This window comes from Heptranchias perlo, chromosome 7 (genome assembly GCF_035084215.1).
Source record: "Heptranchias perlo isolate sHepPer1 chromosome 7, sHepPer1.hap1, whole genome shotgun sequence".
NCBI classification, from domain to species: domain Eukaryota; kingdom Metazoa; phylum Chordata; class Chondrichthyes; order Hexanchiformes; family Hexanchidae; genus Heptranchias; species Heptranchias perlo.
The window spans coordinates 41,377,354-41,396,517 of record NC_090331.1 but is presented as its reverse complement, the minus strand read 5'-3'; the positions used below and the strand labels follow the sequence as shown (position 1 = coordinate 41,396,517).

Sequence of the window (19,164 nt, the reverse complement as noted above, 5' to 3'; positions counted from 1 at the left end):
TGGTTTCGGCAGCTGATGGGCTGAGGCAGGGGCGGAGACGGGCGATATTAGAGGTGGAAGTAAGCGGTCTTGGTAGTGGAGATGATATGGGGTCTGATACTTAGCTCAGAGTCAAATAGGACGCCGACAGTCTGGTTCAGAGTTGTCTAGAACTGACAACATAATTTCAGTATTTACAAATCAGTGTAAAACTTTTGTATTGTGCCTTGATTTATTACCAAGATCGATAATTTCAATGTTTTTCTCAGGGTTTGTGGTAGAAATTTCTGTTAACAGTATATTGTATTTCTTGAGAAAAAATAACCAGGACAGTTTTATTCTATACATATTTTACAGTTCTTCCAAATATTTTTATATCCTTCCATTTAACTTTTTAAATATTTATATAGCACCGAACATAAGCCATTAGTCTTTCAGTTCTGAAGACAATTAAGCTCATAAGAATAGTAAAATAGTTTCTTTAGACTACGGACCCTCACACTACAATTCAGAAATTGTTACTTACTTCTGATGTTTTTTGGACAGGTACTGGTAAATTGTACCTGGGTTTTGCACACCTTTCATAGCTCGTTTAGGAAGTTCAATAAAGTAGGAAGTTGGCATCTTGGCATGATAGTGTGTCTCTTCATCACAGGAAACCACTCCAGGATAGGTCATCATCAGTCGTGCTGCTAAGTTAACTTTTCGACCAATCACTTTTCAATGAGGAATGACATAAGAAAGAGCTTAAAACAATTATTACTGTAACATCTTATATGTTCTGATTTATCATTTTGCTTTCATTGGTGATCTCCATTGAGATATATTTGGTGTAAGCAAAAAATAATTTGGGTACATACGGTTAGTTATAGGGAAGTTTTACTTTTGAAAATGACTATCTGGGTCAATCTTATTTCTAAAATTCAGAGGGGAACCAATTGTTACAGTCACTCTTGTGTTCATGGCTAAATGGCAGTTCCAAAAGCAGAATTAAAATTTGTTGTCATATTCACCGCCATGTACCGGATAGAATACCCAGCTTAACAATTAACCCGTAATCATGTAGATTGCTCACTGAAGAATGTAGTGTCTCACCAAATTCTACCTTCAGTTTTAAAGGCAGAAAATAACATATTGAAGACCAATGTGCTTGCTGGCCTACATTAGGTCCCGGTCCACCAACGCCAATGACCAATGAAGACCAAGGGCAAAAGAGTAACTAGGGAGAGAGTAGGGCCTCTTAAGGATCAACAAGGTCATCTATGTGCGGAACCACAAGAGATGGGTGAGATCCTAAATGAATATTTCACATCGGTATTTACGGTTGAGAAAGGCATGGATGTTAGGGAACTTGGGGAAATAAATAGTGATGTCTTGAGGAGTGTACATATTACAGAGAGGGAGGTGCTGGAAGTCTTAACGCGCATCAAGGTAGATAAATCTCCGGGACCTGATGAAATGTATCCCAGGATGTTATGGGAGGTTAGGGAGGAAATTGCGGGTCCCCTCGCAGAGATATTTGAATCATCGACAGCTACAGGTGAGGTGCCTGAAGATTGGAGGGTAGCAAATGTTGTGCCTTTGTTTAAGAAGGACGGCAGGGAAAAGCCTGGGAACTACAGACCGGTGAGCCTGACATCTGTAGTGGGTAAGTTGTTAGAAGGTATTCTGAGAGACAGGATCTACAGGCATTTGGAGAGGCAGGGACTGATTAGGAACAGTCAGCATGGTTTTGTGAGTGGAAAATCATGTCTCACGAATTTGATTGAGTTTTTTGAAGGGGTAACCAAGAAGATAGACGAGGGCTGTGCAGTAGACGTGGTCTACATGGACTTTAGCAAAGCCTTTGAAAGGTACCGCATGGTAGGTTGTTACATAAGGTTAAATCTCACGGGATCCAAGGTGAGGTAGCCAATTGGATACAAAATTGGATTGACGACAGAAGACAGAGGGTGGTTGTAGAGGGTTGTTTTTCAAACTGGAGGCCTGTGACCAGCGGTGTGCCTCAGGGATCGGTGCTGGGTCCGCTGTTATTTGTTATTTATATCAATGATTTGGATGAGAATTTAGGAGGCATGGTTAGTGAGTTTGCAGATGACACCAAGATTGGTGGCATTGTGGACAGTGAAGAAGGTTATCTAGGATTGCAACAGGATCTTGATAAATTGGGCCAGTGGGCCGATGAATGGCAGATGGAGTTTAATTTAGATAAATGTGAGGTGATGCATTTTGGTAGATCGAATCGGGCCAGGACCTACTCCGTTAATGGTAGGGCGTTGGGGAGAGTTATAGAACAAAGAGATCTAGGAGTACAGGTTCATAGCTCCTTGAAAGTGGAATCACGGGTGGATAGGGTGGTGAAGAAGGCATTCAGCATGCTTGGTTTCATTGGTCAGAACATTGAATACAGGAGTTGGGATGCCTTGTTGAAGTTGTACAAGACATTAGTAAGGCCACACTTGGAATACTGTGTACAGTTCTGGTCACCCTATTATAGAAAGGATATTATTAAACTAGAAAGAGTGCAGAAAAGATTTACTAGGATGCTACCGGGACTTGATGGTTTGACTTATAGGGAGAGGTTGGATAGACTGAGACTTTTTTCCCTGGAGAGTAGGAGGTTTAGGGGTGATCTTATAGAAGTCTATAAAATAATGAGGGGCATAGATAATGTAGATAGTCAAAATCTTTTCCCAAAGGTAGGGGAGTCTATAACGAGGGGGCATAGATTTAAGGTGAGAGGGGAGAGATACAAAAGGGTCCAGAGGGGCAATTTTTTCAAAGGGTGGTGAGTGTCTGGAACGAGCTGCCAGAGGCAGTAGTAGAGGTGGGTACAATTTTGTCTTTTAAAAAGCATTTGGACAGTTACATGGGTAAGATGGGTATAGAGGGATATGGGCCAAGTGCAGGTAATTGGGACTAGCTTCGTGGTATAAACTGGGCGACATGGACATGTTGGGCTGAAGGGCCTGTTTCCATGTTGTAAACTTCTATGATTCTATGATTTAAGGAAAAAACTACTTGGTCAAACGTATTCACAGTTGTAATACATGAAAGCTAAAAGTCACAGCAATACACACAATAAATAACTTGTTACAAAACAAAAATATCTAAAATGCTTGTAGTCCTTTCCAGCAGCTTCTAAGTAACAATCTCTGATAATAAGCTACATGGGGAATGTTTCCTCACAAAGCCCCTCTTAGTCCTTTCACCTGTAGGGGTGCTGAAAAGCAGGGAATTCCAGGCTGTCAGAAAATCCATGGGGGTGAAATTGGGCCGTTTAGCGTCCGTTTTGTTGGCACTACGTGGACACCTAAGTCCAGAAAATGTTGCCCAAGGTGCACTTGCACACTTCTGATGGGAAGTGCACAGGACGCCATCTTGGTAAAGATGTTTGCGCGCGTGCACCTAATGACTGCCGGCAGCATGTAGAGTAAGGAGGTGATGACACGAATCAGTGTACAACACTGATTTGTAGCAACCGGTGAAATTTTGGAACGCCACACTCCAGCCAACGCCCTGTCTTAACTTTGCACAGCCGAACAGGACTTAAATGGCATGAAGGACCCCCCCCCCCTACCAGCATGATTGAAAGGGATCAAGAAGTACTTACAGGTTAGTTGCTGGATTATTTCTTACTGGGAGAATGAAGAGAGGCCACGCAGAGCAGGACAAGCTGCTAGAAAAGGGAGGAGGAGAAGCAGGGCACTCAGCAGGAGGCCATATCCAAGGAGGGTCTTCAGGGACCAATTCTCTTATCTCAACTTCTGCGACGACTAGTACATCAGACGTCTGCGGTTCACCAAAGAAGTCGTGACTGAAATTTGTCAACTGCTGCAGCCACAACTGCAGCCTCAAAGCAGGGCAAGGACAGCATTGCCTGTGGCTATCAAGGCGACTGTGGCTCTTAATTTTTATGCCTCTGGCTCCTTTCAGGCTGCTGCTGGAGACTTAAGCAACATTTCAGTTTGCAGTGCACTGCTGTATAAGGGAGGTCACTGAGGCTCTGTACGCACTGAGAAACAGATTCATCTCATTCCCTCTTGCCAATGACAAGCAGCAGGAGCGAACACGAGGGTTTACTCGCATTGCAGGCTTCCCCATGGTGCAGGGTGCCATTGACTGCATACATATTGCCTTGCGTTCTCCTCATCTGAACTCGGACATATTTATGAACAGAAAGGGATTCCACTCCCTCAATGTGCAGCTGGTGTGCAACCACACGCAGTGCATCGTGCAGGTTAATGTCCGCTATCCTGGCAGAAGTCATGATTCCTTCATCCTGCGGCAGTCCTCTGTTCCCCCAGTATTTCAACCAGCATGGCAAGTCAAAGACTGGCTACTGGGCGACAAGGGTTATCCCCTCATGAAATGGCTTATGACTTGGGTAAGGAACCCATGCACATATGCACAGCAGGCCTATAACGAGAGCCATGCTGTCACACGGAACATCATACAGCACACCATAGGCATCCTCAGGCAACGCTTCTGATGCCTGGACCACCCTAGAGGAGCCTTGCAGTACTCAGCTGAGCAGGTATCAAAATTTGTCATTGTGTGCTGCATGCTGCACAACCTGGCCATTGTGAGGGAACAGCCCTTGCCACCGCCTATCAGGCAAGAACCTGAGCAAGAGGAAGAGGTAGAGCAGGAGAAGGCGGAGGAGGAAGAGCAGCAGGAAGTGGAGGAAGAGGCAGGGAGGCTACAAGGTAGGCAGTCCCTGCCTGCCAGGGCTCTGCGTGATCAGATTATTAATGAGTGATACCAGTAATCTCAACGACACCTCCCCATTCACCAATAGTCCCACATTCCTTACCTTTCCTCTTTCACATGACCATCAAATCATTCTCCTTATGATTACACATTGCTTCCTCCCTCAGTTCATCACAATAATAAAAATCGCCACCGAATGCAAATTCAACTGCACATTTATAAATTAATGCAGGAAATGATTCAAACACAATGAAACTATTCACCCTTGTACATTCCCTTAAAGCCTGTTGTTTGTGTGCCTTTATCTTTATTTTTCCTAGTGCTCCTACGAGTGCATTCCCAGTGGCTGGAGCACGGGTGGTAGAAGGCTGCTGATCTTCAATTTACGAGAGTGCAGATGGCCTTGGAGGATAACTTCAAGCAGCACTGGGCCTAGAGGGCCTGGCTACAGACTGCACCATCTCGGCCTGGGCTGCAGCAGTCTGGGCTGGCTGGCTGACAGGCAACAGCAAGGGCACTGGTGGAGTGGCAGGGGTGGGAGCAGGAATGCTGCCATCCTGAGAGAGGACGGCAGGTTCGTCTTCCATGCAGCCACTGCTGCTCTCCCGAGGCAGCACCACAGCAATCCTGGTGATCTGTTGGAGAACAGATTGTTGGACTGCTGTGATGCCCTGGAAGCCCCTTTCAACAGTGGTACCCAGAGTCACGATAGCAGCAGTCTGAGCTTCCAAGGCAGCAGTCCAAGCTCCAAATGCAGCAATCAGACCTTTGATGGAAGATGTTTGTGCTGCAATGGAAGCTGTGACATTGGACGCTGTGTCATGGTGGGTTTCACTGGTGTGCTGATGAAGGTGACCACCCGTTCCATGTGGGAAAGGATGGGCTCCAAGCTCTGCGCAAAGCCCTGTGCCAAGTTGGAGCTGGAATCCTCCATGCTCCTTGACGTTGTGCACAGGCTTTCTGGCAGGTTTTCCAGTACACCAAGCATCTGGTTGTGTACGCCCTTCAACCTTCTTCTGTAGCTTGGCCCATCAAAGATATCATCTGACTCCTCGGCAGCAGAACTGATGTGCGACCTCGCCCACCAGCGAGCTGGCGCCTGCGGTATCCTTTCCCCCTGACCTGGCTCCTGCACACTTGTGCCTGGTGTCTCACCACGTGCAGCTCCCTCCTCTATCCTAGCCTCTGAAGTACACGCAGTGTCAGTCCTGAGCTGGTTGCTGCCAGTATAAGATCGAGTGACGTTGTGTCTTTCATCATCACTGTCTTCTTCCTCTGCATTCTCTGACTGGGAAGGTTCCAGTTCTTGAGCATCTGAAATGACAAAGGATGAGTTGTAGTGAGGGGAGAGGAGAAAGTAAGAAAATAAGAAACATGAGCAGTATTAGGCCATACAACCCCTCGAACCTGCTCTGCCATTCAATAAGATCATGGCTGATCTTTGACCTCAACTCCACTTTCCCGCCCGATCCCCATATCCCTTGATTCCGTAAGACGTGTGTGCTGACACCATCTGCAGCACGTGAGTCAGAAAAGATTGTGGGATGAGGGAGAAGTGGGAAGAGAGGAGGATTAGGTATGTACAGACCCTCATGATCGATACCTACAGTAACGTCAGTGGCCATGGCCTCAGCGATGGCCCGTCCAATGATGGCCAACACTGTCTCCTCCATGGGAGTTAAGACATGTAGGCGCGCTTGTCCTCCTCCAGTTTTTTCTTGCTGCCTCCTGTTATGCGCCATCTTCTCCTGCAAAAAAGAGGGAAGTGTGTCAGTGAGTAGCCTGCAAGATGTTTGGGTGATGTGGCTGTCATGGTTGAATAGCTGCCGGTGTGTGTGAACTGTGAGTTGTGGGTGTGAGGCTTGCAACAGTGGTAATGTGTGAGGGTGAGATAAAGCATGTGATTTGAATGGCTGAGTACTAATTGAAAGAAATTGTTGGTAGGTGGGTGATGGGGGGTGGGTGGTGAGGTGTAGTGCATTGAGCAGTGGATGAGCTTAGTGGTGCAGTTGGTAGAATATGCCACTTGAAAGTTGAACTCACTCACCTTGACCACTCATGTCAAATCATTGAACTTCTTCCTGCACTGCATCCATGTTCTTGGAGCTATGCTCCTGTCTTTTATCTCAATCACTACTTCCTTCCATTGCCTCGAGCATATATCTGGAGAGCCTCTTGCGCTGCTGCGGATACAGAATGCCCCTCTTTCTCTCCACCTCTGGCACCAAGACCTCTAGTGCATCATCAGAGAACCTTGATGCACACTCTCTGACAGGTGCAGCCATTCTTCAAAGTATCACAGCCCAGGAATCACTTCTCGCACAACTCCCACCACTTACTGCAGCCACAATGCACCTCCCCTTTAAGAGGTGGAGGCTGCCTTTAAGAAGCGTGAGCCATTCGCAAAATCGAGGCCCCCTGCTGATGCGTGCAGCCAATCAACAGTAGAGATAGTGCTGGCTGCAGGCAGCAATCATTTAAATCATCAGGTAGCACAAATATTTTCGGGGGTTATCCAATTTAACATCTTTTTCTTTGATGAAAAAATAGACCCTTTCAAGATTGTCCTTGGAAAACATGTATTCACAGTAAACCATGTGTTATTAATCTCACCTTTAGCATTGAAGAATTAGATTGCCAGATACCCTTGCCGGAGCTTTCAACTTCAGTGGGGGTGTAAAACGGATGTTATCAGATTGGAAAGGAAAGCTGGGTGGGATGTATAGTGGGCGAGCGATCCAATATTGTCCATTTTACAAGCTGCCGAAGTTCAAAGTTGAAAGTTCGCCCCATGGGGCGATTTTAACTTATGGGGGGCAAACTGGCAGCCTGCCCAGTCCAGCAGCAAAGAGACTGAAGCCATTTTGTGAGCCAGACCTCATTTAAATGGCAGCAGTGAGCTGCCTGCCCCAAATGGGCATCCCAATGCAGCTCACCAGATTCAGCCCGGCCCAATATCAGGCGGCAAAGAGGCGGCCTCTCCGGCCAGTTCTATCCATTAATGGCAATGTACATCACAGGACACCGATTTTTCCAGATTATAAGGAGCCTACTGTGTAAAATAGGCAGGCACTTTCTGCTGGCCAGTGTCAGGCCCCTTTAAAAGCGTCAGCAGGCAGAGTGTCGGCGTAGCGGAGGGCTAAGTCTACTGAACCCATTTTGAGGCTGTTACCACCCCATTAACATTGATTTCAGCAAGTTAAAATCGGCCTCCATTTCTGTCCCATCACCTCAGGAAGCATGTAAGAAACAGCTTCAATTAGAACAAAGCTAGTTCGCTTGCTGTGAGATAGACAATATTTAATTGGCATAGAACCATTGAGCAAAGGCATTTCTCACAACAAAAAATCTGGCCTTTCTCTGACCACCTGAAATCATACAAAGACAGAAACCTCAGTAAAATCTTTAAGCAGCCTTTTCATTTACTATCATTAGGTTTCTATATCTGCTGCTTTTATACTTAGTTATAAACATGAATCATAGAATGATTTAAAAGTGAGTTACTAATCTAAATTCAGCTTTTTCTTACAAAATTCCTCATTTTCAATCAAGTGCATTTTTAGTAGCAGGAATTTTCTGGGTCACAGCCAATTTAAAGCTGAGCGAACTGGTGTGTTGTCCCAGCATCTTCTGCTTTTATTTCTGATTTCCAGCATCTACATTTTTTTCTTTTATCCCATATTGAAGAGACAATGTGCTGATTCAATGCACCACCCAGTTAACCACAAAAAAACATGATGGTGAATTCTTCACACTAATCTGTTCTACATTTCAAAGTGGTATTATGTTATTTAAAACAAAATGTAGTGTAAACACTAAACCTATCAACATTTTTTATTTAATATAATTTTCCAAATGACATTTTTGTTCACCTGTATATTCATGCCGTAAAGGATGCCCAACCACTCCACAGAATAGAGGACCACTTGCAATGCCAATTGACGCTACACTAAAAGTATGGGAAAATACAATAGGTAATATTTTGACTATTACCTTAAAAGTTCCAACTGAATAAGTTTTGTATGATCCTTCTAACACAACTAAACAATTTTAAATGCTTACCTGACATATCTAAGTTTTTTACAGAATTCATGGACATTGTGTCCACATTGTAAAGCATTTGCACATTCATCTTCTCCTTTGTCACCAGGAAGACCAAAAGCACAAAGAAATGTACATCCCTGGAATGAATGACATAGATGACAAATGCATATATGTTACTTTTGGATTTAAATACAGATCTGTTACAATTGATAGCAATGTGCGATGAACAATATACTTGTATTCAAAATTTTATTAGATCCAAAACTCACAAGCCCCAACAATCATTCTGTACTACTCTGCTCTGTCCCATTAATAAAAAGCACATTTTTAAAAAGACCAACATAAAAAATTGATTTCCAGTTAAAATACAGTTTCTATCAAATAAAGAACCTACAAGGAGAATGACCAGTTAGTTTGCTTTTGATGCTGTTGGTTGAAGGAGATATTTTGGCCAAGACACTGGAGAACTCCCTACTCTTGTTCTAATGGTACCGAGTTGACCCACCAGAACAGGCAGACTAGGTCTCAGTTTAGCTTCTCATCCAAAGCAACTCCTCTGCCAATGAAGTACTCCCTCGGTGTGAGCTTTGATTAGGAGCTCAATTTGTGAGGCTTGAATGCACAACCTACTAACTCAAGAGTGTTATCAAATGAACCAAATATTGACCAGCTAAGTCATTCTCATCCATCTTTCAGATTAAACGTCATGGCTCACATCAGTGTTTGGGATTCTCTACTCATCAGTAAAAATAAAGTAAGGATTCACAACAGAAGTGTTGAGTTTTTAGGGTGTCACATTCAGCTTACATTAGTCTGCAGCACAGAAACAGGCCATTCGGCTCAACTCGTCTCTGCTGGCATTTATGCTCTACACGAGCCTCCACCCTCCCTACTTCATCTACCCCTATCAGCATACCCTTCCATTCCTTTCTCCTTCGTGTGCTTATCTAGCTTCCCCTTAAATGCATCTATGCTGTTTGCCTCAACTACTCCTTGTGGTAGTGTTTTGCACATTCTTACCACTCTTTGGGTAAAGCAGTTTCTCCTGAATTCCCTATTGGATTTATTAGTGTCTATCTTATATTGATGATGTCTAATTTTGAACTCCCCCACGTGTGGAAACATTTTGTCTATGTCTACCCTATCAAACCCTTTCATTATGTTAAAGACCTCTATCAGATCGCCCCTCAGCCTTCTCTTTCCTAGAGAAAAGAGCCCCAGCCTGTTTAGTCTTTCCTGATAAGTAAATCCTCTCAATTCTGGTATCATCCTCATGAATCTTTTTTGCACCTTCTCAATGCCTCTATATCTTTTTTATAATATGGAGACCAGAACTGTGCACAATGCTCCAAATGTGGTATAACCAAGGTTCTATACAAGTTTAATTTCTCTGCTTTTCAATTCTATCCCTCTAGAAGTGAACCCCAGTACTTGACTTGCCTTTTTTTATGGCCTTATTAACCTGTGTGATTTGTGCATCTGTACCCCGAGACCCCTTTGTTCCTCTACCCCATTTAGATTCTTATTATCCAAGCAATATGTGACCTCCTTATTCTTCCTGCCAAAATGCACCACCTCACACTTACCTATATTGAAATTCATTTGCCAATTACACGCCCATTCTGCAAGTTTATTAATGTCTTCTTGCATTTTAACGCATTCTTCCTTTGTATTGACTACACCCCCCCAATTTCGTGTCATCCGCAAATTTTGAAATTTTACTTCCGATTCCAGAGTCCAAAACGTTGATGTAAATTGTGAACAACAATGGTCCCAGCACCGATCCCTGCAGAACACCACTTCCCACATTTTGCCAGTCTGAGTAGCTACCCCTCACCCCATTTCTCTGTTTTCTGTTGTGCCTTTAATTTTTTTTTAAATTGTTAGGCGTCTGACATAGGAAATTGCATTCACCTCATTGTGGATATTTATGTAAAATCAGTCGGGCAACCTAAATTTGCTCATACACTGTAAAACTTTATTTATTAAAAACAGTGCGCTAGAAATTGGGCCGCGTAGCGCCCGTTGTTTTGGCGCTACGTGGCCTCCCGAACATCCAAGATGGTGTCTTGGCTGCGCATGCACGTTTCCAGCGTAACGTGTGCCAGACGTCATCTTGGTATAGGTTTTAGTGCATGCGCAAATACCAAATGCCAGCAGCATGTAAAATAAGGAGAAAATGGATACAATCAGGGTACAATGCTGATTTAAAGTAATAGACACCATTTTGGAACTTAACGCTCAACTCAACACACAGTCTTAACCATGACCATCTGAACGTCTTAGAGAGTACCTGGAGGACCACCACCAGCACTATTTAAAGGGACCATCCAGGATTTACAGGCTAGTGGCTGGATTATTGCTTCTGGCTGCCGATACATTTGTAACTGTTATTGGAGGTCTCCTATACTTGAATACTAGGATTAGGGGGCATAGCCTAACATTTAGAGCCAGGACATGCAGGAGTGAAGTTAGGAAACGCTGCTACACGCAAAGGGTGGGAGAAGTTTGGAACGCTCTTCTGCAAACGGCAGCTGATCAATTGTGAATTCTAAATCTGAGATTGATAGATTTCTGTGAACCAAGGGTATTAAGGGGCTAAGGCAGATCATGGTGGACCTGTAACCTGTGGAGTTAGGTCACAGGTCCACCATGATCTCATTGAATGGCGCAGCAGGCTCGAGGGGCTAAATGCAACTGCCACTTGCTGCCTCCTAATATTCACCATCTTCTCCTGTGAGAAAGCAGGACATGTGTCTGGGTGATATGCCTGTAATGGTTGAATAGCTGCCAGAGTGTGTGGCCTGTGAGTTGTGGGTGGGCGGCTTGCAAAAGTGGTAATGTGAGAGGAAGCATCTAATTGGCAGAGTTGAGTGCTGATGGAAAGATAATGTTGGTACGTGGGTGAAGCACTGGCTGCAGCTAGCGGTGCAGTTGGTAGGAGACGCCACTTTTCAGTTGACTTCACTCACCTTGGCCACTCGTGTCAAAGCACTGAACTTCTTCCTGCACTGCATCCATGTTCGTGGTGTGTGCCTGGCATTGACTTCGTCTCCCGCTGCCTCACACTGCCTTTTGGAGGGCCTCTTGCACCCCCTACCCCCCCAATGCAGATATAGGATGTCCCTCCTCCTATCCTCTTCTTGCACCAAGGCCTCTAGTGCATCATCAGAGAACCTTGGTGCACGCAATCTCTCAGGTCTGATACCAACTCAGACATGCAGATAGGAGGATGTGGGATTTAGTAGTGCGCAACCTTTATTCAATGTTTTAACATAACTCATCAGTGTGTAAACTTTGGGAAGGGACCTGCAACTGTGTTTTACATGTGCGATGTCTGATCTCCATTCAGACTCTGTGCAGACGGCAGACTGTTATTTTTAGCAAATAACAGGTACTGTCTATCTTTAAGAGATTTTAAGAAACAGTCTCCCTTTAAGAGATTGGGGCTCCCCCTGCTGGTGGAAAGTGTGAATTGCATTGAATCCTCGTCATTGTTGATTTCCAATGCTGCTTGCAGTTAAGTCCTCAGGCCTCACAAAAGTCTCATCCTGTCTGTGCAGGGGTCATTGGGCGCAGGTTAATAGCAGATCACGCTCCCCTCATCCAATAATAGGCTTTATCGAACTTTTCCCCCTGTATTTTTAAATCATTTCAGTGGCTGGGAAAGCTGCAATATTTGGGGTTCTTCATTTGCCACTACTGAAATTGTGTGTCAGAATAGGGATGCAATCTTAGGAAATATGTGCCACACATCATACATTCTAAGTTTCTTTCATGCAGATTAATCTAAAATGGACCTGGAGTAGACATATTGGAGGTCATTTTCAACTTTGAAACCTGGGTGGTAACCTGGCAGAGCAGATCACCCATCCTTTATAGAATCACTCGATTTTTGTTCCACTAATTTCAATGGAGTGAAAATCAGGCAGTTTCTACAATCGGCAGACAATCTCCTCTGCCAGGTTACCGCCTAGATGGCAAAGTTTAAAATTACCCCAATTTTGTCAAATCACTGACGTAAGATACTTTTCTGCTGCCGACACCTAAGAGATAGTTAAGCACATTGACAGCCCTACAGACAGCATCTATTTATATACTATTTTGCTAGTATTTTTTCTCTGTATTAGGATCCCCTGCAGTACTACCAACTAATTGAAATAGCAATGTGTTCAGATTTTCATTTCCTCACTCAGGTGAAATGCCCTGCCTCTGCTCAGAAGAACTGTAGATGGATGGCTCCAGCTGAAATTAGGACCTCATGATATGGAAAGCTCCATGATATGAAAGGTGGACTACAAAACTCTGTATATGAAAGATGGACTACAAAACTCTGCATATATTACAACTTAAAAAGCAATTTGTATCATTTTGGAAGGAAAGAAAACAAGAATAGTCAGGTGTCATTTGAGGTGTTGATATGTCACAATGGCATAATTCAAAATCAATATAAAAGCATTTACATGATGCATTTCTGCAAAAATAGTTGGAAAGCTGTGCCAATAACATGTCAGTGCCAAAGATGCTACTTTGAGATGAAGAAAATGAAAAGAGATGGCTCCAATGTCAAAGGTCTGTACGCCAGTGCAGATAATAATGAGGGTGAAAGCTTGAACTGACACTGAATTGATCTAATAACGCTCTAACTATAAGCGCCCCATATTTTTTGTTAACTCTCTAATGTGGAGATGTGAAGTGTGCAGAATGTACTTGATACCCTCAGGGTCGTATAGACCACTGGGGGGTAATTTTAATCCCCAGGAGCGGGTAGGTTGGGGTCGGGTAGGCGATAAAATGTTAGTTTTTGGAGCGGAACCGCATCCCGGCTCCAACGTCTCCACATCCGGGTTTAACCCAGACATTATTTGGATGCACGTGCACAACAGAAACCCGTATTAATTGTATCCATGTGATTTATATCAATTAGTGTTAACTGAATTCTTGAATTCATAGAATCATAGGTTACAGCATAGAAGGAAGCCATTCGGCCCATCGAGTCCATGCCGGGTGACTTATCTACTTTAAGTACAGCTAGCCATTCAAGTACCTCTTCTTTATCAATTTTTAGCCCATGCAGTATCTCAATTATATCTTCCTTTCGTGAGATTCTGACAGCATTTTCTTCCTTGGTAAAGCCAGATGCAAAGTACTCATTTAATACCTCAGCCATCCCCTTTTATGTTGGCTGCCAGTCTATTCTCATACTCTCTCTTTGCCCCTCTTATTTCCTTTTTCACTTCCCCTCTGAACATTCTACATTCTGCCTGGTTCTCACTTGTGTTATCAACATGACATCTGTCATACACCCCTTTTTCCTTTTCATCTTACTTACTATCTCAGGTGGTGTATATCAATTGAGGCTCTCTTGTATCCATATATGAGAGCTTATCTAGGGTGTGGTGTGTGTAATGCGGAGCTCTGTGAATAAAGGTTTGGAAGCAACTGAAGACCAGGTTCCAGTATTCTATCCTTCACCACTGGGCTATCCAGGTTACAGGCTAAAGCCGGTGGGCGGATATTTAAAGGGACAATTCAAGTAGTTGAAACACTTTAGGTTTTGTGGATTCTGTAACAGAAACAGATTTAACTACACCTGAGCGTGTCTCTCGTGGCTTCTGAAACACACCATTGAAATGGAGGCAAGCTGCAGCCAAAGCTCATTTGGCCCTTTAAACCAGTGATTGGTACATCTCAATAAAAGGTGAGGTATGGCAGCTGGGTACTCAGTTCTCTCAGACATTTGGTTGGGAGTTCTTTGTGTTTAGACTGAGATTTGTTTGTTGAGACTGAGAATTCATGTGTTCAGATAAATTTACCTACATTTTGGAGCCCCTCAAACTGACAAGATCACGTTGGGGGGGAGGCGCAATGGATGTATTCCCCAATACGTCTGAGGAGGAGGCACATTACCATCCATGGCAGGCATGTCTTGCAGTTCTGGGATCTGCAGGTGCACAAGATAGAGGTGCACAATAAGGACCTGGAGAAGAGCAGAGAGGGGACTCAATAATGGTCAGGACATGGCGGTGGTGGTGATAATTATTAAATTTAATGTGCCATAACAAAAAAAATATAAATTAACAGGACAGCTCATCAACACCCTTGTGCATACCGTTGGTGAATTACAATTGCTCAGCCTTTTTCTTTCTACCGCTTCTACGTGGTGCATCCCTTATGGCTTCATTTAGGTAGTGGCAGGTTGTTCAGATCCCTGTCCTGACTGCTGAGATGCTCACAGCCTACGACGTCTGGGTTTTGGAGCCCGTGTGGGCCCCAACAAAGACTGTTTCACCTGTACAGGGGCAGACTCGGCCATCAGGAGGGAAGGCAGCATTGCGGGTACTGGGTGAGACATAGAGCATTTTGAGTGGAGTCCCTACTTCCATGTCCCCTTACCGCTATCAGCCCTCTCCCAGGCCAGTGAAACATCACTCCCACCACTCTGGTGAGGAGATGTGCTACATTCTAAGGCCATGGCTAAAGCATCTGCCTGTTTAAGGCAGCAGACATGTTGGCATCCAGAGTCCGCACGGCCATTGTCATGACCTGTATGGACTCATTTGAGAGCCGTGCTTGAAGCTCAATTGAGGCTATCATTCTCTCCATCGCAGACATTCCTACACTTAGCTGCGCCACCAATCCACTAGCAGTGGAGTTGGACTCCTCCATCCTCTCCGCTATTGTGAAGAGTGTGCATTGCACATCTTCCAGTACCTCACAAAGATGCAACTGTACCTCTATCATTTTCCTTCTCAACAGGTTCAGCATCTGTGTCCAGCTGAGTAGAGCTTGGAGAGGAGCGCGCCCTCCAACGTGGACTCTCCACAACTACCCCTGCTTGTGCACACTTGTGAGTGGTGAATCACCAGGTGACAACCGAACTAACTGTCTTACATGGCCCACCGATGTGCCAGTATCTGCGCTGGTGCATGGCTTCATGTCATGTGACGGTGCACCCTCAGAAGAAATTAGATCCTCTGAGGAATTGCTTTCTTCCATCACAGCTCCTTCCTCTTGAAGGCACGAAGGCCCTGTAAGACAACAGAAGCAGATATTAATTATTCATCAGAAAATTGACAATCTTTCCATTAACCATGCTGAGGTCCAGAACAGTTCAATCATTGATAAAATCAATTCATCATGTGTGTGAAAAATGTTAAAGTTCTGTCACCAGCCATCTACAGGTTGCCAGTCTCTCCATCTCTGACGGATAGGAATGCAACAGTGCAACTGATCTCCATGGCCTCCTCCTCTGCATCTATCAGCTAGACTATTTGTGGTGGTCCACCTCCAATTCTGCTCCTCTCTCTTGCACTTTGAGCTATCTTCTCCTACAAAAGGGACAAAGAACAGACCTGTGAGTGACTGAAGTTGACATTCACCCAATGGATGCATTGCTTTGGGAGAGGCTGACAATGGAACAGATGCATCAGACGATGAATCACATTGCATCAAGATTGGGGTGAGCGGCAGTGATGGTTGCACATAGGAACTTGGGAACAGGAGTAGGCCATTTAGCCCCTCGAGACGTTCCGCCATTCAATGAGATCATGGCTGATCTGTGACCTAACTCCATATACCGGACTTAACCAAAGGTGTTAAGGGACATGGGGCTAACAAAAATCTATCAACCTCAGATTTAAAATTAACAAATGAGCTAGCGTCAACTGCTGTTTGTGGAAGAGAAAGGGACTTTGCATGTAGAAGTGTTTCCTAACTTCACTCCTGAAAGTCCTGGCTCTAATTTTTAGGCTATATCTCCTAGTCCTAGGCTTCCCAACCAACAGAAATAGTTTCTCTCTATCTACCCTATCAGTTCCCCTTAATATCTAGAAAACTTCGATCAAATCACCCCTTAATCTTCTAAATTTCAGGGAATACAAGCCTAGTTTGTGTAATCTCTCCTATTAATTTAACCCTTGGAGTCCAGGTATCAGTCTAGTAAATCTATGCCGCACTCCCTCCAAGGCCAATACATCCTTCCTAAGGTGCAGTGCCCAGAACTGAACATTGTACTCAAAGTGTGGTCCAAATAGGGCTTTGTATAGCTGAAGCATAACTTCTAGCCCCTTGTATCGTATTCCTCTAATATAAAGGCCAGCACTCAATTAGCCTTTTTAATTATTTTCTGTACCTGTCCATGCCATTTTAATGATCTATGTACATAGACATCTAAGTCTCTTTGGACCTCCACTTTTTTGAGCTTTTCACCAATTAGAAAGTACTCTGATCTATCCTTTAGGTCCAAAGTGGATGATCTTACACCTGCCTACATTGAAATCCATTTGCCACAGTTTTGCCCATTTACTTAATCTATCAATATTGCTCTGTAATTTTATGCTTCCATCTATACTGCTTACAATGCTGCCTATCTTTGTGTCATCAGCAAACTTGGATATGTGGCTCTCTATCCTATCATCTAAGTCGTCAATACAGTGAATAGTTGAGGTCCCAACACAAATCCCTGTGGGACACCACGAGTCACATCCTGCCAATTTGGAGCAGCTGCCCATTATCCCTACTCTGTCTCCTGCCGCTCAGCCAATTTCCTAACCAGGTCAATAATTTGCCCTCAATTCCATGAGCTTCAACTTTAACTGACAGTCTCTTATGAGGGACCTTATCGAATGCCTTCTGGAAGTCCATATAAACAACATCCATAGACATTCCCCTGTCCACTGCAAATGGGAAGGTGAGGAAGTGCATAGAAAGTGACGGTTAGTTGATATTGAAACTTAAGTGGGTGTGAGGAATGATGTGATGGAGTAGGCTTGCCAAGACAGAGAGAGGGGATGTTACATTTCACAGGATATGGCTAAATCAGCAAATGTACTCACTTTTCCTGACCTGGTTAGGTTATTAAAACTGTTTTCTGTACTGCAGTCAAGACCTAGGCACTATGCTCCTGCTTCTCACCTCTACTGCCACCTCTAGTCATGCCTTCTTGGTGACAAAAACAGGCTTCTTCCTCCCACCGCTTGGGTGAATGACCTCCCTCCTGCTGCTCACTGCAGCCAGTAGTACAGCTAGGGAGGAATCAGTAAGTCTAGGAGCTGCTTTTGCTCTCCTGGATTCCATTTCTCCTTCAAAATCCATGGACTGGCCCTTTAAATAGCATCATTCAGGTGCACAGTAGGCCCGCTGCGCAGCTTGGAGATGCAAAACCCGGAAGCAAAGGTAATTGACTACAATCTAGATACGACTGCAGATTTAAATACACTCACTTTGCTTCCGGGTTCCCCTCGCGCAAATCCACCCACCGCTGACTTACCGCCGCTATGCTAAAATCATGACCCTGTACTTTCAGGGAAATAACAAAGTGAAACCAGGTATAAATCATAGAAATTTACTGCACAGGAGGAGGCCATTTGGTCCATCGTGTCTGTGCCGGCTGAAAAAGAGCTATCCAGTCTAATCCCACTTGCCAGCTCTTGGTCCGTAGCCTTGTAGGTTACGGCACTTTAAGTGCACATCCAAGCACCTTTTAACAGCAATGAGGGTTTCTGCCTCTACCACCTGTCAGGCAGTGAGTTCCAGACCCCTACCACCCTTTGGGTGATAATTTTTTTCCTCAGCTCCCTTCTAATCCTTCTACCAATTACTTTAAATCAATGCCCCCTGGTTATTGAATATACATTGTTATGGTAGTACCGATCTGCCTTAAGGGAATTGTATGCAGGGCTGTAAAAGCACAAATGGATTGACCATAGCAAGTTTTGCTACACTCCACCCCTAACTGTGGAAAGTTCACAAGCAACTTATGGTGTCAAAGCCCTAAAGTATAAAAGCAATTTATACAATCCCCTCAATGGCTCACTTGGTTGTCAGTAAGTAGCAGATTCAAACAGATTACAAAAGTTCCAGATTCAGTCCCCAGACTGCAGTATCAACACTATAATTAACCTCACTTCAGTGGGCTCCAGTGAGAAAAAAATCATTAGGATTTTTACTTCTGATTATTGTCCAGCAATTTCTGCCGGAAATGTGTGTGTCGATGTTGAGGGAACACAGGATGGAGCTCAGCTCTTATACTGATCGTATCCCTCAGAGGTCAAATAACTTGCCAATACTCATCTAAGTTCACACTGAAGAGTGGCCATTTATGTGAGGTACCAGAAGACTGGTACCTGTGAAACTATTGCCCATCAGAGTCTTCAGAATTGGCAAATTTGATGTTGCCTGAACTGGATTTTTCTCAACTTATATTTTGGTAATGCTAGATTCATAATTTCTCAACAATAAGGCATGAACCTGAAAATTTGTTTTAGTTAACGATGTTAGTTTGAAATGTTAATTTGTTATTTGAAGGAAAGGTCTTTGCATACATTCACAAACATTACCTGCCTATTGTGAGAAAATGGTGGCTTTGACAACTGAGGTTCCAAATGTCATTTTACTGCATTCGGACAAGGGGCTTAGCCATGCAGA

General features: G+C 44.1%; 1 protein-coding gene across 1 annotated transcript in view; it reads right to left on the bottom strand.

The window, feature by feature from the left end:
- LOC137323645 (adenylate cyclase type 10-like) overlaps positions 1–19,164 on the bottom strand; it is a 129,614-nt gene that overhangs the window by 78,751 nt on the left and 31,699 nt on the right. The window contains exons 9-11 of the mRNA XM_067987376.1: positions 8,755–8,873; positions 8,565–8,641; positions 506–695 (exon numbers count right to left, since the gene is read on the bottom strand). Of these exons, the coding sequence (XP_067843477.1) occupies positions 506–695; positions 8,565–8,641; positions 8,755–8,873 (386 nt within the window). The remainder of the gene's footprint in view (positions 1–505; positions 696–8,564; positions 8,642–8,754; positions 8,874–19,164) is intronic.